At 39.3% G+C, this 27,770-nt stretch overlaps 1 protein-coding gene across 1 annotated transcript; it reads left to right on the forward strand.

Annotated features, from left to right (window-relative positions):
• Positions 1-234: 234 nt before the first annotated feature.
• Cd28 (CD28 antigen) lies at positions 235-27,206 on the forward strand. The gene is made up of 4 exons (NM_007642.4): positions 235-375; positions 16,826-17,182; positions 19,124-19,239; positions 23,504-27,206. Exons 1-4 carry the CDS (start codon positions 321-323, stop codon positions 23,630-23,632), a joined length of 657 nt encoding a protein of 218 aa, NP_031668.3. The 5' UTR covers positions 235-320; the 3' UTR covers positions 23,633-27,206.
• The last annotated feature ends 564 nt before the right edge of the window (positions 27,207-27,770 follow it).

Below are 27,770 nucleotides of genomic sequence, written 5' to 3' on the forward strand. Positions count from 1 at the left end.
CTCATCAGCATGACTCTCCTGAGCACATTATCTGGTGGTGGCTGACACTCTCTTCAGTACCCCCCCCCCCCGCCTCCCAAAAAAGAAAAAAGAAAAAAAGGACTGGTTGCTAAAAGAAGTAAAAGTCAAGTCATCAAAAACAATGTAATATCCTGTGTGAAAGTCACGAAGCCTTGTGGTTTGAGTCCCTTGATCATGTGCCCTGTAAAGTGGCCCTGGATGGCAGAGAGTCATAGACCTTGGCAGATGTGACTTCAGTTCACACCACACTCTGCCTTGCTCACAGAGGAGGGGCTGCAGCCCTGGCCCTCATCAGAACAATGACACTCAGGCTGCTGTTCTTGGCTCTCAACTTCTTCTCAGTTCAAGTAACAGGTAAGCAATTTTGATACCATTTTTCCCCCTGTTTTCATTTGTGTTCTCATGACCAGCATGGTTTATTTTAAAACTGTAGTGACCTGTGAAACTTGAATGCATTTAGAGTTTTGTGCTAATTTGACAAGCTACTATTTAGAAACTAGCTAATTCTCATAATACAGCAAATAGAACTTTAACACAAGTTCTTTGGGAAGAAGTAACATTTTATTTAACAACTAGTCCCAAGAACTTTTATATTCAGAATTTTATTTATTGTTTTGTTTTGAGATAGGGTTTCTCTGTATAGCCCTGGCTGTCCTGGAACTCACTTTGTAGACCAGGCTGTCCTCGAATTCAGAGATTTAACTGCCTCTGCCTCCTGAGTACAAGGATTAAAGGCATGTGACACCACCGCCCAGTCAGGATTCTACTTTTTACATCCTATAAAACTGTGATAAGTAAGAGAGTAGGTAAATTCTAGAGGTCTTGGATTAGATTGCCTGGGCTCATATCTCAATTCTCCCTAGTGGCGTTTGGAGCAGGATTTACTACCTAAATCTCTGTAAAACGGGACCCTAAATGAGCATCACCTCAATTTCATTGTGAGATAAAATGAAATAGACATTGTGGAGGTCTTAGTTCAGGCTTGAGCAGTAAACATGGTGTTCATGTAAGTAGTATGTCTACCTGAATTCAGCGAGTGCCAAGAAGAATCCTGAAGTAAGCACAAAAGCTGGTATAGACACCAGTAAGTTTCCTTTTACTGTTGGTTGAAATATGTTTATTTAGGTTAAAATCCTTCAAGTTCCCAATAGCAATGGCAAGGAGGCTATATATTTATCAATTAGAAAGTTCTTACCCTAAACAACCTTTGGTTCTCATGAGTAAGAGCTATTTATTGTCATAAACTCCATTCCAAATGAAGAGACCATTGGAAGGAGGCCATCTATTGAAGAGAATGTTCAATAATTTCTCCAGAGGATGCAGGTCTCCAGTATTTGGCAACACATATTTACAGCTAAAGAATCTTTAAAATTTATGTTTAAAGGTTTCTGTATATCATGTTTAAGGGATCTTAACTTTCTTTTAAAGGAATACTTAAGACACCTTAATTTACTAGATAGTAAAGCCTTACCCTTGTTGAAAGTCATGCAACATTAGTGATTTTACACAGAATGCTTTTCTGATGCCCTCTGTGGACAGCCATTTGTTATAAACTCATGTATTTTCTTTGGAAACTTTTTGGGTTGGACTCAAAGCTTTGTATGTTTCACTGTTTAGAATCTTTACAGGGGTTAGCTAAAAGAGAAGTTGGCAAGTTCACATGTGTGCAGGTCGTTAGTTTTATTTACCTTAAGATAGGTTTTGCTTCATAGATACCAATACATTTTCCTACTACGTCTTAGGATTTGATGCCAAGCAGCCATTGAAAAAGTAGGATGGGGTAGAGGTAGGAAGCTGAAGAGAAAGAAGTTAAAAGGAAAGGAAGATAATTGCAAATGCAAAGATGTGTGACCCATGGAAAAGGATGTGAAGCCTTTTGTATGCTTTTCATTTCTCTCTTCATGTCCACCATCTCACACAAGGAAACTCCCTGGTCAAATGTTACTGTCTTGGGCTGGGGATGTAGTACAGTTGGCATAGCACTTATCTATCGTACATGAAACCCTGGGTTTGATCACAGCACAGCATAAAACAGGCATGGTAGCACATTCCTATAATCCAGTAGAGGCAGGAGAATCAGAATGATCAAAGTTATCCTTGGCTACATAACAAGTATGAGGCTAACCTGGGCTACATGAGACATGTAACTGCATTAAAATGTGCCTGTGTGTTAGGGGCAGGTCTTTAGATTCATTAATTGAATAATTTTGACTCATTGGTTCACAGCATGCATTAATGCACTTACTTGATGATGCTTAAGTGCAACCTGATTCTCATGGCTTGAGTGATACAGCAGAAAGATCATTATGGCTCAATTAAAGAAGTCTGATACAGGAAGGGTTAGGAAGCTGTACCTTAGATGCTTCTTCTGCTAAAGTTACATGTTTTGTATGCATGTTGGATAATAGTGCTCCTGAGATCTTAAAAGACCGGATTCTGTTGGGTTTTGGAGTGTAAGTCCAGCTCATAGCTGCAGGTTCCTGAGAGAATAATCATTTGTGGTTGATAGTGGGGGTGGGTAGATAACATGCATCATTGGTTATCTATCTATCTATCTATCTATCTATCTATCTATCTATCTATCTATCTATCTATCTATCTATCTATCCTAGCCTTTTGTTAGTTTTTCAGCAAACTGACCATGTAGTCTAGAGACTAAACTCAGGAAATACCTGTTTACTTTTCCGTGAGAGCACTTCTTTTCATTTCTCCCCAAATCGTAGTGGATAGAGCATGCCCAAGTGGCCAGGTTGAACATGAATGACTTCTCCACTGATTCTGCATTCCCCTCAGAACTCCTTTTCCATAGTGAGGCATGGAAAAATGATTGGCATTTAATAAAAAGTCATATCTACAAAGTAGAGTAATTAAAAACTGTATTCTTGCCCGATCTTTGGCAAATGACTTCCTCTGTGGTAGATGCACAGAAAAATAATTGGCTTCTCACAGTTAAGTGTCGCTCTGAGGCTGGGCTTGCAAAGTAAGATAAGAAAAGATGAGTGCGGAGGAATGTGATGTAATCTGCAGGCTGCTGCCTTTGCACTGATTCTGATGCATCGTGGCCAGCTCTTCTGATTGTTAAAAACTGACCAGGCATTCTGGCATTTGAAGTACATCTGATAGCTACTTCCAAAATACAGGATTTGCTAAGAATTTGGTTCACTACCATGCTCTTAATTAATACACTATCTTTTTAGTGTCCCCTCCCCCAACTACCCTCTTTTAAAGGCAACCCATCTAGCAGAGACTTTAATAGCAAGGAGTTTTAAAATTAATATTGATTTATCAATTCCAAGAAGCAGAATGAGTCATCGCCACAGGCAGATCAGAAGAAACGAATCTGTGAGAGTTGCTGTGAAGAGCAGGCATGCAAACTTTTGCGGTGGGGGAAGGGCTCTCATTGCCTCCCTTCCTTAGATATGGACTCTTCTATCTAATGACCCCCTTTTCTATTTTCACGAGTGAAGAAATTCCCTGTAATTACCATGACTGTTGTGTGTCGATATCTTCCTTCAAGTACTTCTTAGTTGGCAGTGTGCTGACCTTGACCAAGTGAAAAAAATTATGCCACTAAGATTCCAGAAGCAAATTTCATTTGTGGTTTATCATCTAAAGCATTGTTCTTTTTGTTCACCTTCACAGGCATTGGTGGGGACAACAGGGTTCACTTGTCGTGACTAGAAGACAAGGAACTCCCAGAAAGCACCATTACCTCATAGCAGGCGGGTTGACAGGGATAAATCCTTTTCTCCTCTCCTCTCAGCTAAATTATAGTTTGCTTTTTTCCTTAAGAAATTTATTCACAGATGTTTGAATTTTTCTGTTGAGAGTTTAGTCAAACTCGAAGAGAAATGACCTGGGTGTTTTTGTGACTCACTGGAGGGGTGTCCAGCTCTCTAAGTCAGGTGAGGCTTTCTTTGGACTCTCTGGGTAGTGATGTGGTTATAGCTCGACCACCACCCACCCACACACCCAATCAACTAGTTAACCAACCAAGGAAGAGGACCAAAACAACAAATGCTCAACATACCCAGAGCTTTTATCAGGAGACTTGGTGAGTGGCAATTAGTCCCTGAAGCTGGGGGAGCAGGCTGGGGTGGGGAGCATTAAGGCCTGAGGGGTGAGGGGAAAGCATTCACAAGGTAGGTTTTCTTGTTTCTTTTTTTGCTTGTGACTCTCAGTTTGACAGCCTTAAGCTGTAGAAGAGAGGTTTGCTGGGTGGGATCAAGAAGTCCTCAGTTTCTTGGCAGAGACTCAGAAAGGGAGTGTTTTCTCTGCCTTTAGTGATTTATTGCTAATGTAACTGGTCCCATGTTTTTTTTTCCCCTTTGTATCATTATGCAAATTGTATCTTCATGAGTAAGAGACACTTCATGTCGGTGGAGAGCTTTTTGCTTAACTTCGAGCTTCTTTATCTTCACATCATGGTTACCATCATCTCCTCGCCGCCACCATTATCATTATCTCTAGGATGTTGGTTGACAAGGTAACCAGGTTACCGATGTCATTCAGAATTACTTATAGTTCACATTAGTCTCTAATCTAATCTTGAAATCCTTTCCACAGCTTCTGAATTACGTTGTTGGCTCATAATTGACCATATAATGTATAATCAAAACATTTAAGTATCTTCATCATCCATCTGTTCATCTAGACATCTGATTTATTGACATGCCCCTCATTGTAACAATGATACTGGTCGAGAAATTAGGCGGGTGTTTGAATTTTCAACCTTTCACCTTTGTGTTTTGTTGTGTGTTTGTGTATTTACAGGTGCATGTGTGCATGAGTGTGGAAGCAGAGGGCAGCCTCAGGTTCCATTTCTGTGGTGCTGACCACCATTTCTTATTTGTTTGTTTTTGGTTTTTGAATTCTCTCTGTTTCGAGATCTTGCCTAGTAGGCTTCGTTGGCAGCCCACTAAATACTAGGGATGTGCTTATCTCTGCCTCCCTGGTACTGGGATTACAAGTGGATGCCATCACAGCTAGTTTTTAAAATATGACTTCTGGTCATTGAACTCAGTTCCTCCTGCTTGCACAGCAAATACTTTACCAACTGACCTATCTCTCCAGAGTCAACATTTCGATTTTTTAATCAGTGATCAATTAGAAGGTTGTGGTTTTCTTGCTGAGGAGGAAGAGCCAGAACATCACTTAGATGTATTTGCAGCTTGTTTGGGACCTGGTAACCGTCTTTGATATTGAGTGATACTAATACATAATTGGAGATCAGCAGGGGTCTAGCTGAAACACATTGGTTCTATCCTCAGGGTTTAAGTGTGGAAGGGCACATAGGAGGAGAATGTTTTCTTCTGTTGCGACACTTCAGGGACCCCCAAACCAGAGTGCTATTAAGTGTCTGGCTTGACCATGTACTTTGGCAAGATAAGTTCTCATTCATGCACTCCTTCGGGAGGCATTTATTGAGAATCTTCTATGTGCAGGATAGTCTGGTTCCTGTGACAGGTTAAAAAAAGAAAAAACACTTCAAGATGTGATAAAGTAAAGGGGAGAATCGTAAAACCTTAGGTTTTTTTTTTTTCAGTCTTAGGTCAATTATGAATAGCATTCTATCCACACTAATTTAATGTGGTAGAAAACAATGATAAACCACAGGTGTTTAGAGATGGGAGGAAACCCGTATTTCTCAATTTGCAGGGAAGAAAGCTGTGCTGACAATCATACTAGAAGATGTTGAGAAAAAGATTACATTGTCAAGTTTCTTGGGATTGTTGCATGCTTTTGGGCTGCTCTCATCTTAGTTTTTCCAAGCTAATGTCTTCTGTACCCTAATAAAAAGGCCCTTAACTCCAACATCCTCCACTGTCTCACACTGGCACCCCACCCTTCTTGACTTTACTAAGGCTGTATTTGTCTTGTGGTTCCTTCTGTCTATCTCTGCCATTCCTGATCTACTGTTTTTCATAGTAGTTTTTTGGGTGAAAGTTTTTTCACACTAGTTTTTTTTTGGGTGAACGAGTCACCTCCTTGAGGAAAAGGCTGCCTTTATTTTAAGAGATGGTTCTATGAGAACGTAGCTCCCTTTAGCAAATATTTATTAGACCTCTCATATCTTAATCCTTCATGGCACTGAGGAAACAGAGGAAAAGGACAAGAAGCACAAGGTCACAACACACAGGATCTGCTTGTATCATTAGTTGAGTTTTCTTGTTTTCATGGACTGAGCTTTGTAATGGGATACAACCTATGAAATCTGGTTAGGAGGCAACTGAAGTGAGCACTGGAGTCAGAGAACAGACTTCAGAGGGAGGTTGGGAAGTCTTCTCAAAAGATGTGAAAATTAGAGAGAGGACAAATCTCTAAGTGCACAGTGTGTGTGGGCTTGACCTCAGCTCCTGGCTGAGATAACAGGGCCACAAGGTTCAAACCAACTAGAAGCTACCAGTTTCCAGGCAGGGATGTTAATCTTAGCATCTCTTTGTGGGGTTAGGTTGATTTGTTTGTTTTGTTTTGTTTTTGGAATAAGTATGTAGCTGCTTGATCTTGGGAAGACCAAGACTGGTTTTTGTTCTTTTGTTTTGTTTTGTTTTGTTTTTAAACTTTCTAACTCACTCCCAACTCAAAATATAAATCTAAGGATTTCTCAAGATAGGGAGATGTGGTTAGGGTCTTTAGTTTGTCACATCATGACATACATGATCTGGGTATCAATTTACTCATCTGGTACATGAAGGGATTGGATTCAAGAATGTATTTTATACATACATATACACATACATACATACACACATACACACATACATACATACATACATACATACAAACATATATACATGCATACATACACACACATATATATACATACATACATATATACATAGATGCATATATGTAGAGAATTGCAAGCCAGTTATCTCTGAAATCTTTTATATCTGTTGTTTAGAATCTTAGGTGCCTATGTGCTTCTAAATGGCTGCAGGGTTGGGGAAGCCATACTGCCTTTGTTGACTCTTATTTTCCACCGTAAAGTTCAGGTCTAAAACAGTCATTATTTCCAGAATTCCAGGCTCTGACACCTACCCAGAAGAGTCTGTGCATGTCACAGGAGCCCTGAGCAGCTTGTTCAAATGTTTCATATTTACAGAGAGCAGCACAGATAAGATAAATGTTTTGCTATCTTCTTACATGTTTTGAATAGGAATTCAGATGATGAAGACTCAGGAGCCCTAAGATCTGGTCATTGGATTAAAAAGCACATATAGAGAACAATATATCAGGGTAGCCAGATTGAAGGAGTCACTGTAACTTAATTTATTTGTGTAATCTTATTTGTGAGTTTATACAATGAAGTGATTAAAAATATTATGCTCATGTAAATAATTCTTTTATAACTGTTTTCCATATTTGAAAATTGAATTACGGTCATAATATTCGTGTTGAAAGTTAATAAAGATAACTGCTCTTTCGGTACTAGAATAATGCAGTTTGACTCTTTTGAATGGCTCAGTGGTATTTACTATGATACCACTTCTGTTTAATCAATTTGCTCTGCCATGGTGTCCTATTTCTAGAAAACCGGAGGACAGTTGTCGTCCTATACATGGTAGACGGGACTGATCTCAGGCTTATGAGGTTGTGTGTTTAAGAGTTTCAGCTCCACAGTGGAATCTCTGGGAGGTGGGGCTGGATTACACAGGAGTAGGCAATGGCTTTCTAGACGTCTTAAAATTACCATTCACCCTCAACACAGGTGACCTAAGGATATTTCAGTCTCCAGCGGCTTCCTAAAACTCTGCCCTATCCTTTTGTCTCCTCCTGATTGTCTCTGTGGGAGGCCTTATCCACCCCTTAAGTCTAACATTTCTGAAACAATCCATCAGTTCCTTTTCTCCAAACAGATATCATTTATTAACTTACATTATCAACGGTGCCTCAATTCTTGCGCTTAGCGGCACTGGAACTTGGGTGGGTTTCCACTCATGCGCACTGACTGTCAGTCAGTCCAGCGCTGGTGCTTTGCTCCACCCATGCGCACTGACTGTCAGTCAGTCCAGCGCTGGTGCTTTGCTCATCCTTTTGCAGCTCAGGCCTTGCCAGCTCACATCTGTTATGGCAACAGCCTCACTGCTCTGAATTGTCCTTAACCTTCCATCATACTATCGTGCAACCTCTCCCCGCAGGGAGTCGGGAGAGGTGGGACTCCATTCTTACCTTAGATGTGAAGAGTCCTGGAAAAATCCACGCGCCTTTTCTTGGTATCAAAGCCCCCTGCACCCCGCATGATTGGTGTAAACATAATACCTATTTCGTCCTTAAATAAATAAAATTCCTTGTTACTTTCTGATAAACCCTTGCAGTAAGGTCATTTCCTTAATCTTGTCCTATCTCAATTTGCTGTAGACTTCATGGTCCAGCTCAGGACTGCTCTGTATATAAGCCTCCAGACTCATTGCTTCTGTGAGCTTTTCCTTGGAACTGTCAATGACTCTATAGAATTCATGCACTGTCCATGGGTTTGGAGTATAACTGTGAACCTACCAGGGCTTTCTTTTATATCTTTCCATTTCCAAAGAACCAAATAATCAGAGCTCATTATTTAAACTTGCTGAATTAATGACTTTGTCATGGAAGAATTTAGAATATCAGAGAACAATTTTCTGACTAATCAAATTTTGTTTTCAGAGTGTATACATTAATTATTCTGACAAATTTTCTCTCCTAGAAATGAATGTTTTATGTCTCAGTACTCATATGGTTTTTTTGTTTGTTTGTTTGGTTGGTTGGTTGGTTTTTGCACCGGAACTTTCTGACAGTTGCATATAGGACAGTAATATTTTAAAGAGACAAAGACAAGTGTCTTCTACATTATTGTACATGTGTATCATATTGTTCAGTGTCATTTTTGGGAGGAGAGATTTTATTTCTGCCATGATTTCATATAAAAATGAGAATTTCACAAAAGCAGTTAATGGAAAATGAGAGAAAATGACCATAGGTTTTTTTTTCTTGAAAATTTACCTTGCATTTAAATTTTTAATATGATTTTCACCTGTGTCATCTGTCTGTGGGCATCCAAAGCACTGTAGGTCATAGAACAGAGTTAAGGGTATAGCTTTGATAAGTAATGGTCCAAAGTGATTCATTTAGTAAATTTATTCATCATATTTCTATTTCTGTTTTCATTGGCACCTATAATCAATTTGTAATTGCCTGAGTTGAATGATATTTGTTTTGTTTTAAAATATTATGTACTATTAATAAGATTTAGTGTACTTGATACAGTTGATAGCAATGACATACAGTCTTGGACAAGGTTAGCCGGTTAGCTTTTTTTTTTTTTTAAATCAACAATAGTCATGCTTTGTCACAGTGGTCTCTACTACTCTTCTGTTTCCTTCTGACTCTGGCAACTCCTGTCTTCAGATCTAACAGTGGTCACAGCTGTGGTGCTGCATGCCACAGGTGTCCCCTGCTCCTGTTGGCTTCTACTCTCTCACAATTTGAACAGTGCATCTTTCATAAACAAGCCTGCCTATGGGTGCCAGTGACTTAACAGGCCACGTATTTTCAGTTGGAATCCCGAAAGAGACAACATACATGCTTGTATATCATATTGTTGAAATTCATTTAAAAAAAAGATTTTACTTATACCATGCTTTCTTTTAAAAATGAGAAGAATTGCAAGAAAACAGTTGATGGAAAATGAGAGGAAATAACCATAGTTACTTTGAAACTATTTACCTGAGCTACAAGATGTTGAGCCCCCAGTATGACTTACAGGCTCAAGAACAAGCACTAGATTGGCTCATCAGAGAGCCTGTACCTTACAGAGTCTGAAAGGAAGCTAGTGGTCAGGGGGCTAGAAGGTGAAGGATATCCTAGTCCCAAACAGGAAATACGTTTGGAGGAAAATTATAGTAACTTAATCAGATCTGTGGTCAGGACCCAGGCATTCTTTGCCAGGGCAACCAATGACGTCTTCATAACTGGCTACAAACACGAGAGTACAAAGCAGCCAAACATAGCCTCGCCCCCTATCTAACATGTTACTAACACATCAAATTCTGTTCACTTGGAATTTTCAAAAGAAAACACCAGAATTAGGAAGCTATAACTTCATTTTTCCCCCAAATGTATAGAAGTGTTGTGATGGAAATAAATGGAATCCATTAGAATCTCTAGAAGAAAAATCAATTTCTAATTAAGTATGTATAATATCTTTCTAATATCATCTTTAGCATGCCAGTCTATGCTTCAGTCTTGAGTCACACCAGCCTTGGTGGGCCACTTTATTTCACTATGATGCTTATGATATAAAAAAAGAAAGACAGAATATTATAAATTTAAACATGATTTAAAATGTAAATCTTTTTAGTTAAGGATTCAGCCATTAAAAGTTGGACTGAAAGGTAACTTTATGAGCTGATTGACATATTTTTGTACATGGAGCTAAAATGAAATGGAAGAGCTACAATGGATAAGCACTAATTGTAAAGTAGAAATTCTTTATGAAAAGCAGTTTGTATAATAATAGTGTTTGTAGGTCTCATCTGAGATTCATCTATGAATCTGTAGGTCTCTCAAATTGTGCGCAAACTCTTTGTGTGTAGTTATCCCTCGTTATCCATGGAGAACATGTTCCAAGACTCTCTGTAGACACTTGAAATCCTAGATAGTAAAACTCTGTAAATGAATGTCTTTCCCATCTTTGCCAAGCCCACCACACACTGTGTCTGCAACTTCTGCAGTCAGAGGTGTAACAGCAAACTAGCCTGACTTTCCCTCCTTAGTGTGAATCCTAAATACCTCAGCATTTGATCTTTTTTTTTCCTTATTAATTATAGAAATTTTTGCCAGAATCACCGTTCGTTCACTGCAGGTCATTATTAAGTAAAATAAAGGTAGTTTGAACAAAACCAGTGAGATATCTCAGTGGTTGATCTGATAGCTCAGGGAACAATTTCATGGCTAACTGGTGATTGTGCATAGTAGAACAACCAACTAAAGGGATAATTCACATCTCAGGTGACTAACATTGAACCTCATCACAAGAGTGATGCCAATTCAAAATTTATGAATTGTTTATATCTGAAATTTCCCATTTAATGATCTGGGTTTACAGATGAATATAGGTAATAGAGACTGTGGAATGGAAAATCACAGACAAGGAAGAGCTAGTTGGAACCATACTTCCTCTAAATATGAGCACAAAACTGATGTTGTCTTGTCGAATGAACAAAGTTGTTCTTTTTTTCTTCTGTTCATTTATGATTGAAAGTATCAGTCACGAATAAATTACACATTAGCTCTTTAGTATTTTGTGTGACTTTGTTTGAAAAAAAAAGTCATTTATTTTTGTTTTCAGTAGCCTCATCTATAAAACAAGGGAATGGCTTTAGATAATTTTCAAGTTCCTTCCAGCTGAGATCTCTCTCTCTCTCTCTCTCTCTCTCTCTCTCTCTCTCTCTCTCTCTCTCTCTCTCCATACAGAACTCCACTAAAATGGTGGAGAAAATGAAGTTTACTTTGGTCCAGTCCTCTTGCCATTCAACTTACCGACTGCTAAATAGTAATTCCCTTGATTCTCACATGAAGATCTCAGTATCAGCTCTTTGATCAAGTCCAGACTCTAGAGGACCTAAAACCAACCACTGGAATTATGTTAGAATGTTGATGCAGTGTGTCAGAGGGAAAGGAACAATAGACCAAAATCTGTTGGGAGGCTTGAGTTCAAGTCTCAAAGGCTGCTCATTTGTCTTGAACTTGGACTCGTCTTATAGGCTCATGATTCTAAACTACTATGTTCCCTACATTGTATTTTATACTTCATATTCTTTGTAAATACACAATTTAGCTTAACTGGGAGGTGTGTGTTTGTGTGTGTGTGTGTGTGTGTGTGTGTGTGTGTGTGTGTGTATACATCCTTTTAAGGTCAAAGTTCTTTGATGTTTGATCACCTTAGAGATGATTTTCCAGTGCACCTGTACAGAGGTTGGTTTGGTTCCTAAGCATAGTAATTGACCCACTTAGAATTGATGAGAAGGAAAGAAGTTGTTTTTGTAACTATTGCATTCCCTTGGAAACACAATCAATTGTCAACCTTCTAGAAGCCAGTTCTACCACAAGTTTCACAGACTATTGGTGGGAACTCTGGCTCTCACAGCCTTGCCCTGGGCTGCAGATAAGTGCTTTCTCACCTCTGCCCTTAGTCTTCATGTCACCTGGTATAGAGCCTATTTGTGAGGAAAAGAGTCTTGAGGTTACTGCTTCCTGTCTCCACAGCTTTGGCTTGTTTAGCTGCTAGGAGAGGCTTTGAAAAGCAAAGCACAAATTCACCATCAAAACAACCTGATGATTGGTAGACATGCCAGCCAAGGCAGTCTTTTACTGTGTTGAGTGAATGCAGTTGGGAGAGTAACGCTGTTTCTTGTGGGTGTAGCCTAGGTAAACCACTCACAAGAAGGAAAACAGAATCAAATATTTGCAGAGGGAAAGAAAGATAGTTCCTAGCATGGTTTAGAAAACAACACATCTTCAAACAGAAGTCCATAGAGGAAAGCTAAATGTATCTCTAGTTCCTTCCAAGTCGGTGCTTCTCAACCTCACTAATGTGGTGACCCTTTAGTACATTTCCTCATGTTGTGGTGACCCCAGCCATCAAATTATTTTGTTGCTATATCATAACTGTAATTTTGCTACTCTTATGAATCACAATGTAAATATCTGTGATGCAGGATATGTGATATTTTACCCTCAAGGTGGTCATAACTCACAGGTTGAGAACCACTGGTCTAAGTCTAGGTATGTCCTTAAATTTTATAATATTCCCTTAAATTATTTGAAATACCACAGATCCCCAGAAACTCCAAAAAACAAACCAAAATACATAGCCAAGCTGACCATTGTCATGTGCTTCAGTTCATCTGTATCTTTGTGCTGTACTGCTGTAGGGTGGAGATGGATCTCTTCACGCATGCTCCATTTTTAAGGGAAATTAAAAGGAGCTAGTAGTATCATACGTATTAGAAACCACAGTGAGTACACATGGTCAATACCATTTAGGACAACTGTAATCTTTCTTTCATACCTAAAGAAACCTATTTTATTTCGTGTGTCTCCAGAGAAGATGTCGATTCTGAGGTCCTGTCAGGTAGCTTCTCACGGGGAATAAATTAAGGTGGGACTGAAATCTAGAAATTGTATTAACATTTAAAAAGAGGTCTTATCAGCTCAAATCCTAAGCTAGGAAGCTGTTAGCCACATATCAGCACAATACAAGAAATTACCTTGACTATAGCATCTCTCTTTAAGCATCAGCTAATCTAAAAATTATCTGTCGACACAGAAGAGAGAAATGTGAGCACCGACGGATAAACTGCCCATCTCCTTTTCACAGTTTTCAAACTCTTCCCAGCAAAAGCTGGCACAGTCACTGAATGAGGCATTTCCCCTTTCCTTGGTCTGTGCTTGATCTCCAGCACAATGGCAGCCAACACACAGCCTTGACACAGGGGCTGTGCAGTTCTCATTGAGAGCATGCTTGGTTTGTAACGCTGAGGTCAAATGGGCTTGGGAGAAATCAGACAACCTCAGTCATGCTGAGGCTTGAGCTCAGAGGCCTCGTGCTGGGAAGAAGAAGAAAAGCTACCTTTGAGTTCTCATATTACTCCTTGTGAAGAAAGACCGTTTCAGAGAATGACTGCAGTCTCTTCCTCTGAAAGTTTCCATCCTGTGTCCCGACCCCTGATGCTGAAAACATGTCTTCGTTATACCCAGATGTCCACACTTGACTTAGTTTTTGGATCTGTCTATTCTGGTAATGAAGTAGAAATGAGTAAAAAGAAAAATACCTTCTTGTTTCTTACCCTGTTTGGCTGAGGAAGTCATTTTAAATGCTTCCTTTTCTCTTTAACCACACCTAAATCACTGTCAAGTTGGGTAAGCATTAGCCTGTAAACATTGCTCACTTCATCCACTACTTCTAAGCCAGTGTAGTCTCTCACCTCTCACCTCTGATGAATCTTGCCCACTCTCCATGCCCTCATCCTTGTACCTTCCATAATACTGCTTCCACTTTGGTTAGCGTGATCTACAGAAATGAAAAGCTGTGAGCACCTGCTTTTCGGCTTAAGAGCCTTCACTTGGTCTCTATCACTGGCAGGAGATCTTGGTAAACATTTGTCAATCAATGTAGGCATCATCCTTTATCCCACAGACTAGCAGTCTTCATGTCTAGGAAATCAACTGGTCCCACAACCTGCAGACTGTTGTCTACTGGATCAAAACTATATATATATATATTTTTTTTTTTTTTCTTCCTTACTAGACTGGGAACTGCCCAAGGAATTCATGTGTAGGAAATCTGTTTTCCTTCTCACATGTGTCTTGGGAAGATGTCATCTGCTGAATCAGACAGGGATTACTAAAAGAACATTGGAGTTTGGATGTTGGAGCTTGTCCTATCCCTCTAGCTCCTCCCTACCCCTACACAGATGTTCACAGTAGCATTGCTCATAACAGGCAAAAAAATGTTGAGTGTAAAAACAAAATGTACTACAGCTGCACAACAGAATAGTCATAAACTGGAGTTCTGATACTTTATCACATCACACACGAAACTTGAAAATAGCTATGTGAAAGACGCCAGATACAAAACGACACACATACTGTGATTTCAAACATAGGATATGTCCTGAATGGGCAAGTAGAGACAAGAAGTAGAGGAGTGGTTGCCAGGGGCTGGAGGGAGAGCATGACGGGAACTGATGGCTCCTGCGATGGACGTTTCCTTTTCGTGTAATGAAAATGTTTTACAGAAATGGTGGTCCACTCACAACTCCCATTGTATTAAAAAAAATCCCTTAATCGTGTTTTTAACAAGAAGAACTTTATGATACGTGAATTACATTTCAGTAAAGTTATTTCAACCCAAATATCAACACTAACCACATCTTAACTTATATCAAATATATCAGAATTTCTGAGAGTAAGAGGTTGTGGATATGCGTTTTCTTTTTAAGTTCTATATGTATTGAAATACTGATAATTATATAGATGATAAAAGTTAGTAGAGATTTAATTCTGTGTACTCACCTTCTACCCAAAGCAAAAAAGAAGAAATACAGGAAGGAAGAAAGGAAAAACAAACTCAAACAAACAAACAAACAAACAAACAGAAACCAAAACCAAAACACCTGTGTACATGGATTCAATCCCAGGTTAAATGATAAATTTCATTTTTAACAACTTCGGAGTCTAACTGGCTCTTGGGTGTGGTACAAATAACCTTTTAAAAATTAGAACTAGCAGGCTGAAGAGATTGCTCGACAATTAGAGGACAGCCTCACAACAAGAACTATAAATAGGTAGCTCTTAGCATGCTTCCCCAGTAAAAATTGATTTTAATTTTATTTATTTATTTTTAAAAATTTCTTCACAGACAGCAATTTGTTTACTACTGAAAAATTCAGGTCATGTCTGAGAAAGAGGATGCCTACATCCTATCCGTCTTTGATCTATGATGTTGACTCTCTGTGCCTAAGCGGTCAGCTATTTAGGTGGTGTAGCCTTTGGTTTCAGTTCTGATTTTGTTCACCATTTGCTCAATGTCTGTAGATGAACCATTCATGTTTCTAGACCTCATTCAGTCATCTTTTTCTTTTTAAACAAATGTACAGGGACGGTGTCCCACACTTTTAATCCCAACACTCAGGAGGCAAAGGCAGGTGAATTAGTGAGTTATAGGCCAGCCTGGTCTATGTAGTAGACAGCCAGTGAATACCTGTTTCTGTTTCTGTTTTGTTTTGTTTGTTTAGAAAAAAAAAAGAGAGTCAAAGACATGGTAGGCACCTGTTACCAAGCCTGACCTGTGGGTGGAGGGAAAGAACCAATCCTACAACTTGACCTCTGACCTCCATTTGCATGCATGTTCTCTCTCTCTCTCTCTCTCTCTCTCTCTCTCTCTCTCTCTCTCACACACACACATTTAAAATGTAATACTTTCTTTTAAAAAAGGAGTGTACTTCTGTATTTCTGTGTTCTGGAAATGGGGGTGCATTGGAAACAGTACGAGCTTTGTCTCCCTTCTCCCAAAGGAACTGAGAGTATAGTTTTATTTTCTTTGCCTTTAAGGGGAGAAATTGAATTAGATGGTATCCAGAGCTTTGATTGTTGCATAAAGATAGAACTCTTCTTGCTTTGAGAGAATAATCATGCAACGTTTTTGGGAGGCTCTTATCTGAATTTGCTCTGGAAGAGTAATTTAAGCCAGCCCTTGGGGCTACAAACGTGGTGCCTTTCTTTACCCCTTTATTGACTGCTCTTGGTTTGGTCAATAAGCAAAGTCAGAATGTTTTAAAACTTTGAAATACTTTTACAAAAATCTGTTGCAGAGTTGAAAAAAAAATCACTTGGACATCTGTGTCAGGCTTTCAAGAGGCCTCCAAGCTGATCAGTTATTCAGGAAGTCAACCCAAGGCCTGACTAACATCATAGGAATCTCAACTGGACTAACAAAATTCTAGTGACTAGCTGGGGTGCTCAATGCTCACAGCAGCTCACATTTAGCTGGGGTACTCAGTGCTCACAGCAGCTCACATTGTGCTGTCCAGGTGGAAGCACGCTCCTGTCTTCCCATTCAGAGAAAGATGCCAGCATCATTGAAATATAAACTTGAGAACTTTCAGTGTAGTCATCATTCCAAGAAGAGCTATTAATATATCTTTTTCTGCCAAGGGACTAACTTTGTTGGAGGTCTGTTCAGTTGGCTAATTAATTCACTTTGATTTCAGGGCAATGGAATTATTATTCTTATGCTCCTAACTAAATGTTTTTTTCCCTTCAGAAAACAAGATTTTGGTAAAGCAGTCGCCCCTGCTTGTGGTAGATAGCAACGAGGTCAGCCTCAGCTGCAGGTATTCCTACAACCTTCTCGCAAAGGAATTCCGGGCATCCCTGTACAAGGGCGTGAACAGCGACGTGGAAGTCTGTGTCGGGAATGGGAATTTTACCTATCAGCCCCAGTTTCGCTCGAATGCCGAGTTCAACTGCGACGGGGATTTCGACAACGAAACAGTGACGTTCCGTCTCTGGAATCTGCACGTCAATCACACAGATATTTACTTCTGCAAAATTGAGTTCATGTACCCTCCGCCTTACCTAGACAACGAGAGGAGCAATGGAACTATTATTCACATAAAAGGTAACACGCCACTGTACTCCTGTAACCTAAAGGACGGTTGCAGAATGCTGAAGGCAGGGTTGGGATAAGTGAAGCTGGGGCTCTCGCATGTGATCTGAGACTCGAAGGCAAATCTCATAAACCTGTTTCTTTTTACTCCAGCAATGATTCCAGCTTATTTGGAATGCCTCTATCTTTCCTCACTGAAGGATGAGGGAAGAGTCTATGGAAATAGAAACTATGAGATTTTCCTGAATTCATTTGACCTTTTGGATCAAGTATGAAATTGAGCAGAGTCCTCTACAATGAAACATAGTCTGACAGATCAGGACTCAGGAAGAATGGGTTGGATACTAAACTAATTTTTTTTTTGATCCATGTTCTTCCACTTACTAAGTTTCTTTCCATTTTCCAAAACATAAAAAGGATGCTGGTCTAGAAATTTAGGGGGCATGCAATTTGAGATCTTGGCTAAGTTATCCAACTTTTTAATAGCCCCAAACCCAATATAATTAAGCAGCACTCATGAATCAGCAGCAATAAGTACATTATGTTTACGTTGAGATTATGTTCTGTGTAAATACTGGGAAGAAAAATAATAGGATTCTCAAACTCAAATATAGTTATTGGCATTAACATTAAAAACTGAGGGAGGGTGGATAGATTTTTATGTATATGAGAATGACAGATAAGAAAATATATACTCCATTTTACATTCAACTTTAGCACAATTACAATAAATGCATTTTCTTTTATGCCATAACAAAGGTGTACTTAAGAAAATTTAAATATCAAACAAGAAAAGAATTATTATGTTAACATGACAGTATCTTTCATGTCCTGGCAAAAACAGAGGCAATTAATACACAAATTAAGATTTCTAATATCAGTAATTCTCAGGCAAAATATTTAATTGGATTGAGTCAGAGGATAAAAAGATATACTATTTTGGAAGAGTAAAACACTTTTCCATATAAATGATACATTACTTTAGGCTAGTATATTGTGTGTATGCATACATATCGATTTAGGAGAACTAGAAAAGAAGTCAGGGATTCTGTACTTGGCAGCTTTCAGCCCTGTTTATATTTGTATATCATAAACCCTAAGTAGGTAACTGGAAAAATGCCTGTGCTCAACTTTAAGTTTCTGACTTAACCAACATGGCTTGAGGAAGGGGAGGTAGATAATGATTTCATACTCTGCCGGATAATTCTAATGTGTAGCCAGGATTAAAACCTCATGGATCAGAGAGTTGTTGATATTCTTTTTATTTTTGTATTTTATTACAACTTTATTAGAAAGAACTTGGAAATAAAAAAAAAAAAAAAACTCATGTATCCAAATTCATCAGACTCAAAGTCTATACATCTCAATGAACTGTGAAGTATTCTGCTTAGTTATAATCTTCCACGAGTTTTAATAGAACTGCATGGAGTTTTTTCCCCATCCCCTTTCTCATACCAAATAAATAACCTGACTCATTCAGTATCGGATAATCTGTTGGGGTTGGAGCCAGATATTTATCTTTTCAAAATTTTCCAGGCTAGAGTTCTGACTGCCATATTAAGCTGATGATTTTTCTTAGGGGTTGAAAACATTTGTATCATTTTACTTATTTCAAAGAGTTTAGGGTATAGGTAAATTATCTATATACCTGACGAGGGCTGGGGGTCAGGTTAAAGTCACTGAAAGTCGCCATTAGCACTATGCAGTGCTAACAAGACCCAGTGACTGACACCCATGTAGCACTACAAAGCAGTGTTTGTAACCTTAGCCTTGTATACTGACAAAGTATGATCAGTGGTGGGGTTGAGTAAGTCCCAAAGAGCAAGACTCGATCATCTAAGCTGGTGGTATTTTGCATGTTTTAGTACTTTCAAATTCGCCTCTGATGTACAGGACAGAAATGTACTCAACTGCTGTTTCTGTGTCCTTTAACCCACATGTTGTGTTTTTCAGAGAAACATCTTTGTCATACTCAGTCATCTCCTAAGCTGTTTTGGGCACTGGTCGTGGTTGCTGGAGTCCTGTTTTGTTATGGCTTGCTAGTGACAGTGGCTCTTTGTGTTATCTGGGTAAGAGGAGCAACATTGCTTTTATGTAACTTCTCTGCGCCTGCCCTCTGACTATATTAAGACTCTGGCCTGTATCTTTTCTACGTTAAAGCAAATGACGCTTTTCAGTCTGTCCAACTTATACATAGTAATGATCTGATGTGAGTTCTGTTTCCCAGAAGGCACCAAGTAGCCAGGCAGAATTAGAATGAAATGGGAAGATTACGGTGGGAAATTAGAGAATTAGCTTTTCTTATTCTTAATTTTCTAACATAATAATTGCATATCAAGCAGCTTAAATGCATACATAAGGTATAAAATCTAAATCTCATCAGGATTAGGCAACTGAAGCCCGTGCTTTGGCTTGGGGTCAAAAATCAGGAGAAAGTAGGCTGCTGAAATTGTGCATTCAAACCAGAAGAAAGCAGGTCTGTTTATGTCAGTCCTATTTTCTGTCTCTTCTGAAGCAGTTGCCCTGTGTGAGGTCAACTTGGATGCTGTCATTATGAGACTGTAAGAGGAGAGGGACTGTTCAGAGCTCTCCCCACTGAATAGAGATTACTAGTCTCTATAGATTTTTCTGCAATAAGTTTAATAGATATTTTCTTCCTCAATGTTGAATTTTTGATTCAAGATTAAACATTTTGTGTTCGTTTGATTTTTTTTTTTTTTTTCTGAGACAATGACTCACCATGTGGACCAGATTCGTCTGGAAGCTACTATGCAATCCAAACTGACCTCGACTCATGTCAATCCTCCTGCTTCATCCTCTTGAGGGCTTATAGGTGTATAGCACCATGTCTGACTTTTGAACATATTTAAAGATTTTTGAATTTTAATTTGTGTGAGTAAGTGTTTTGCCTGCATGCATGTCTGTGCACCATTTATATGTCTGGCACTCATTGAAAGCCAGAAGAGGGCATCAGTTTTTCTGAAACTGGAGTTACAGATATTTGTGAGCTACCATGTAGGTGCTGGGAATTGAACCCCGTTCCCTGGAAGAGAGGCCAGTGCTGTTAACTGCTAAGCTATCTTCCTTATGCTTGTTGAACACATTTTGATGAACACATTCACTGTTAAGATGGTACGACCTTAACAAGGATCCTTTTCTTAGAAACCCCTTTGTGTAGGAGTAACAGAATGCCTTATGTATTGATTCCAAATGCCTCTGATTTTTTTTTCCCCAGAAGTTGGGTGAATATACAGGTAAGTTCTTCAATGAGAAATGTATGCTGCACAAGACAAAAAAGACCCCTTATCTTGCTACTCTTCACCCATCTACTACGAAGCACACTTAGGACTTAGTGAATGCTTATTGTGCTGCTAAATAGGTAACCACCATACAAAGCAAATAAGGACCTAACTAAGCCTGTTTGAGATATGATACCCATTTAAAGGCATAATCCAAATATTTAAAGAGACAACTTATGATCAGGGATTTCTAGAACTCATGCCATGTGATGCCATCTTATTTACTATAGCATTGGAGAGGGGACAGGGCAGCTCTAGCTCTAAGTCATCAAGTTGTATCTTCCCACCAGAGATTTAAATTGTTTATTTGCTTAGCCAAAGTTGCCTCTCTATTCTATTATTCCCCACACATTCCTGTAGTTCACAGGCCATGGGGCAGGTGGACATTTGTCAGGCTACCTTTTGACGAGTCTATAACTTTTACACAGTGGGGAACAGTGCTAGCTTGTTCATGGGAATTGTTTCATCTTGAGAATTCCAAAAGTTGTCAATCTGGGTATGGTGACAGAGGCTTTAGTATAGAAACTATTGCCCAACTTCTGGCTCTGATATTAGTTGAGAACGTCCATCGCTCTGGACTTTGGAGTCTGCACTCTTGCTATCTTCTTGCTCTACAGGGGCCTCCAATGACTTTAGAATCCTTAGGTTTGACTTGGTTTTTCTAATCCTCAACTACTGACTTTCTTCCTTTCCAAGTCTCTAACCAAGAACTTGAATTTCCTAATCTAAAGACCAGGTGCAATAGCCCTCTGGGTACCCTTCCAAGAAGGGGCTCCCTTGTCATGTATTGACCTAGGTCAAAGGAATTTACTAGCTTCGTGGGAAGGACTTCTGGAAACTGCTTTGGCTTTCAGTGATCCCACAGGCACCACTTTAACACTTATGGTAAATATATATCAAGGAAATCAGCTTCTAAGATGAGGCACCAATGCACTGAGTGACTGAAATCACCCCAAAAGCAGCTTCTCACTTTCAATGAGTTAAAACAATTCACCTTTCAAGTCATGCATCAGATATGTTTTGTGCTTTCCTTTGGCAGCCCCCCAATTTCTGGTAAGATTCATCTTCTCTGCCTTGGGAAAACTGTTCTTGACTTATCTCACAGGCTCACTGTGACTAGACAGCCTTAGTGCTCTACTTGTGTGGATTTTGGGAGTCAAACCAGGCTATCTAACAAAAATGCCACTTATTTGGACTTCAAACCCAGGTCTTTGTACTCTCTGACCAAGTGGGGGTATAAGAATAATTTGCACCTCACAGAACAATGTAGCGCCTTTACCATGAGCTCTTCCTTTCCTGCTATTTGGTCAGGAAACATCTTGGTGAGCTGGGCATTTAGGGATCCCGAGGACTTAACCACTTTCTGGGATCCTATTTTTGTCTGGCCAGCAATGTGCCCTAGGTGAAAGTTAACTGGGTTCCAGAGCCTTCTGAGAATCCATGCTGTGCAACTGTAGGAAGCTCCAGGCTGTGTGGGTTTCTGTCTCTGTGCTTGACCTGATGTTGGCATTTGAGTAAAGAAAAGGCATTTCTTGGTCAGGTTGCCACAGACTGCGACCTGTTTTTTTTTTTTTTTTTTTTTTTTTCTAATTCTCTGTTCATTCAGCTGAGCTGTCACACTGGCTCCCTTTCTAGGTTAGAGGAGCGTTGTTTTGGTTTGTTTGTTTTTGTTTTTGTTTTAACATGCTTTATGCCAGTATGTACCACAATGTGTAGGTAATGCGTATTTAGGTAGCATTATCTGCCTTTAAATCTGCATTCTTGACCATTTTAGTACATTGCTTATGTGTGCCCTGTGTGTGGCTGCTTTGTCTAGGAAACAAGGCAGAGGTAGGAGGAAAGGCAAAGGATAGAGTGGCCTTGAAGTCATGCATCTTTAACGGGCATTGGTTGGTGAGGGACACAGATACACAGACACAAGGGGTGGGTGTTCTATGCATATACATTGTGAGAGTGCACATGAACACCATAGGTTTTGGACTGGATCCCCAGCCATTTCCATCCCATTGGTTAAGAATCAGCTAAACCCACTGTCTGATAATAGTGTTGGGGTAAGCATGGGAGCTGATTGTAACAGATTTTCTTTATCTTTGTGTGTAGCTTGGAGAACCTCAAAGTCACAACACCCTTCTTACTGAGGCCTTTCTTTAAGCTATGGTTTCACTGGAGGATCCACAGGCAAGGGTTGGCAAAGGAGACCCTAAAAGCTAGCATCAGTACTGAAAACTGCTTGCCTGGATAGTATTCCCAGCAGTCTTTGCTTACTTTGAGGCCTTGGCATGTGGGTGTGAAAAGGAGGCCAAGGCTGTCCTCAACCACTCATTATCAATCCAGGAACACCTGTCCCTCATACCTATTGTATATACTTATCACATCTGACTTGTCTGCTTAGAATAAGGCTTTGTGTTTAAATAACAGAGAATCCCGACTCTGCAATCCACATGACTTTCTGCTTTTGACAACTATGCAAACATTACCATCACATTGATCTAGCAATGATGCCCTAGACCACAGTCATAAAAAACATGGTCAAGATGCAAAGTGAGTTTACCTCTAGTTCCAGGCTTAGTATCATTCCTCTTTCTCTGCTCCTGGTAGAATTTGGTGGTTTTTTTTTGTTGTTGTTGTTTATTTGTTTGTCTTGTTGTTGTTTAATTACAGAAAAATAGCTTACTTAATGAATGATTAAAGTGGGAGTGTTTAATCTATCCAAAGACTAAAGGCTTTCTATTGCATTTACATATCAATAGTGAATATGTTCTAAAATACATTCTTGGGCTTCGGATTAGATGACAACATTGAGAATAATGGTTGCATTTTTATAAAACAATTTCCTTTAGATTTTTAGTAGAGCTGTTGATAGTCAGGCTTTGATTAGTCATTATCCTAGTCCAAGGCACACAAAAAGGCTCCTCAGGGTCATTTAACAGCTGATGATCTGAGTAATTATCCCTAAAGTCTTAGAACCCCTCCAATAATACCTCCTCTAAGTCCTTCCATATTGACCTTTTTCTTTTTTCATTTCCCCCCCTAGACAAATAGTAGAAGGAACAGACTCCTTCAAAGTGACTACATGAACATGACTCCCCGGAGGCCTGGGCTCACTCGAAAGCCTTACCAGCCCTACGCCCCTGCCAGAGACTTTGCAGCGTACCGCCCCTGACAGGGACCCCTATCCAGAAGCCCGCCGGCTGGTACCCGTCTACCTGCTCATCATCACTGCTCTGGATAGGAAAGGACAGCCTCATCTTCAGCCGGCCACTTTGGACCTCTACTGGGCCACCAATGCCAACTATTTTAGAGTGTCTAGATCTAACATCATGATCATCTTGAGACTCTGGAATGAATGACAGAAGCTTCTATGGCAGGATAAAGTCTGTGTGGCTTGACCCAAACTCAAGCTTAATACATTTATTGACTTGATTGGGGAAGTTAGAGTAGAGCAATCAAAAAGATCATTCATTCAGCCTTGGGAAGTCAATTTGCAGGCTCCTGGATGAGCCCTGCCCCGTTTTCACTTGCCAGCACATTTCAGTCATGTGGTGTGATAGCCAAAGATGTTTTGGACAGAGAAGAAAGGATAGAAAAACCTTCTCTTTGGCTAAGTTGGTGTTTGGGGTGGGGATAGGTTAGAGTATAGTACTTAACTATTTGAAAAATAATGAAAACACTTTTTTCACTCATGAAATGAGCCACTTAGCTCCTAAATAGTGTTTTCCTGTTAGTTTAGAAAGTTGTGGACATATTTTTTTAATGATTTCTGACCATTTTTAATCACATTGACTCATGGAATGGCCTCAAAGCACCCCCCAGTGCTTCTTTCCTCATTCCCGGTCATGGGAACTCAGTATTATTAATAGTCACAACATGATTTCAGAACTAGATAGCCCTCCCACACCAAGAAGAATGTGAGAGGAAGTAAGGTCACTTTATGTAAAAAAAAAAAAAAACAAACGCGTACACATATGTATGTATACATACATACCTATGTGCACACACACACACATATACATACACACAAAATGCTATGAAGAGTTATCTGTTTAGTAGCCTGTTATAGTCAAATCATTTTAAGTTTCAACTTCTTACAGTTGGGCCACTTGTTGTCCTTTGTGGATGGATATCTGAAATTGTGTCTATATATTGCTAGTCATGATACTGTGAACAAAAAGGGTAGTGTTAGTATTTGTCAGGGTGGTAAGGATGCATTCCAGGAAGCTTCCTCTGAGGAAGGGAATGAGGTCATTCTTGCCATGTATGAAAGACATAGATGTTTTCCAGAAGGCACCATTGGGAGCCCCAGTATAAGTTCCTTTAGACTCTACAGTTTAGAGGGATTTTATATGTCCTAGGACTCAGGACTCCAGAACTTTGTGGGCTCAGCTGCTTCATACCATGGGGATACATTGACATGAACAATTATTTTGGAATGTGTCTTTAGGGACGACATCAAAGTTCTCAAGTACCTACAAGACCTGATACTGGAATGAAGGTGGACTTTCTTTTTTGCTTCCAGTTCGGATCAACTGGAATGTATCTGGGGACCTTGAAGAACGGCTGTCCAGCTGTCTTCACCATTTGTATAGTGCTTTGAATTATTCAGAGGTTTTAAAGTCAGGAAGACCTGGTTTAAAAAACATTTCATTATGAGTTAAATGGCCTCAGGCAAGTCACTGTTCATCCAAGTCTATGACTCCTCAACTGTAAGATGGCCACACTGAAACTTGCTAAGATCCTCTGGCCTCTGCCTCCCAAGAGTTGGGATTTCAGGAGTGCACAATCATGACCCAAACTCGTGATAATCTCTCAGCTTCAATAACTTTCCAGCTAATTGGAATATCCTGTAATCAAACATGAGGCATTTCCCCTCCCCCCACTGTTTTTGTGTATAAAGAGATCTTTAAACTTTTTTTTTAATATGAGGGGTAAGAAAAGATAGGAATCTTTTAATTCTAGACAGAAGATATTGTGCTTTGGTTTTTTTTTTTTTTAATGGCTTCTATTCTGTGCTTTTAATTAAACCAGAGAAGGCCAAGATTAGCCCTACTTGTGTGATAAAAGAATGCTGGCCCTTGTGATTGCAGTCAGCCTCTTGACACATAGAGTTCTTGAATCTAAGTTATAAAATTATATTTGAAAATGACAGAGCTGGAGAATTTATAGAAAGGGTCATAGCAAATAACAAACCATTTTTTTTTAAACGGAAAGATTTGGTCTTTGGCAATCAATAACTTTGTTTTCTAACTGGAAAAGGAGGTTTACTGGAGATGAATCACACCTGAAAGTTTTCATACCTCCTCTGAACACAACCGAAACATAGGTGTCCAAAGCCTTTCGCTCTCGGTATGAACCAACAGGCGGGTTAAAAACACTGGGTCAGAGTAAAGCTTTTGCAGTTTCAGATGTAGTGTGTATGAAGAAAACTATGTCACTTGCTGCTATTATTGTAAGAGTCTAAGAACTAAAGGTGTGCCTGTAATTTCTAATTATGAGCTCACCTATTTGGTACCGAGCATGCCAATTTTAAAGAGACCCGGTGTACCTTATAGCTACATCCAATGATAAAATTACCACACTAGCACATGCCTGTGTTTAAACTCGTGCTTTAATGTTTTTCTTAGGGCAGGTATGCACCCCCTTTGCAGTGAGTTGGGAGAGATTTTGAAAAAGTGTATGACAAACATTTTTAACACCTTTGGTTTCCTCTCTCTGTGTCTCTTTGTCTCTGTCTCTCTCTTTCTCTCCTGTGCATATGTCTCCCCTCCCTCACTTCTCTGTCTCTTCCTCTCTCCCTCTCTCTGTCTTTCTCTGTGTGTCTCTCTGTCTCTGTGTATCTCTCTGTCTGTCTCTTTCTCTGCAGATTTTCAAAACGTTGTTTTTCTATGGAAGAAATACAAGCTGTGGTTGGTTTGCTACGAGTCAGTAGCAGTTTATCAGTAGGCCAATGTTTTATCTCTTGGAGATTTCAGTCTGGGTTTACCCAATGTATTCTCTGTAATGTGACTGCTGGGGACAGATATAACTTGATTGAGCCTTCAAATCATTTAGGTCTTCAATCATTTAGTCAACGGAGTGAGCCACTAATCTGCAATGGCTATTTTAATATGCATACTGATGGTCAAATGGATGTCTGATCTCTCATCCCAGCTTTCTGTACTACCATATGGGAACTATATGTAACTTGTATACTTACCTGAATATGTTAAATTCAACTACATGGTAAGATGGACCAGAAATTGCAATGTTCATGTCCATATAGCCACCATTAACCCAAGTTAAGCACAGTAGTGTGGGTTCTCTCAGGACTTGTGAATGAGTTTATGCTCTCTACAAAGACAGGTGAAGCTTAAATCTCTCTTGCACTGCTATGTTTATGCAAATATCAAGATTGTTTCTGTACCAGGGACTTAACACATTCTATTCATACTATTTTCCCTGTCTACAATGTTATTTCATAGATATCTACTTGGTTTGCTCTTACTTCCTTGACATATTTGCCCAAATGCCACCTTCAACTGTAGTTAATTACCTGTACAACCTGTCTCCATGCCTTGTTTTATTTTCTCTATAACTCTACTAATAGGTATTTTTCTTATTTATTGGTTTATTGCCTGTTTTTTTTCCTAAATCTACACCGGATCTCCAAAGGGAAAGAACTCCATTTGCTTTGATTTTATTGCTGTATCCCCAGTGCCTAGAATAATGCTTAGCCTGCAATAAATATTTATTCATTGACTAGATGGATTTCACGTGGGTTTATGAGTTAGTGGCAAATCTGAATGATCTGCTCATAGTCTGAGAAGGAAGCAGAATCACTTCTGTTTTCCACTTCCTATTAGAGACAGAAGAGGTAAAGCAGACACAGAGAAATCTGGTAGAAGGACATATCATTGATACAAATTCATTTACAGCTTAGAAATTTTCATGCATCCTGAAAGATGAATACAGTCGGAGTCATTCTAAAAATGTTATTCTAAAAACAACCAATTAGGAATAGGTTGATTTTCCATTTAAAGTTCTCAAGTTCTCTCTCAATAGCTTCTTGACATCCTTTTTGTTTTTATTTTTTATTTTTTGGAACCTTCTTTTAAAATGTTGTTATTGGGGCTGAAGAGATATCCCAGTCATTTAGAGCATGACATGGGCTATTTTTCCAGAGGTCCCAGGTTTGTTTCCCAGCACCCATATTTGATGCTCTCTTTTGATTTCTATGGCCACCAGATGCTTATGTGGTCCAACAGACATTCATTTAGGCAAAACACACACATAAAAAATAAATAAAAATAACATTGTTGACAATT

Source organism: Mus musculus, chromosome 1 (genome assembly GCF_000001635.26).
Source record: "Mus musculus strain C57BL/6J chromosome 1, GRCm38.p6 C57BL/6J".
NCBI classification, from domain to species: domain Eukaryota; kingdom Metazoa; phylum Chordata; class Mammalia; order Rodentia; family Muridae; genus Mus; species Mus musculus.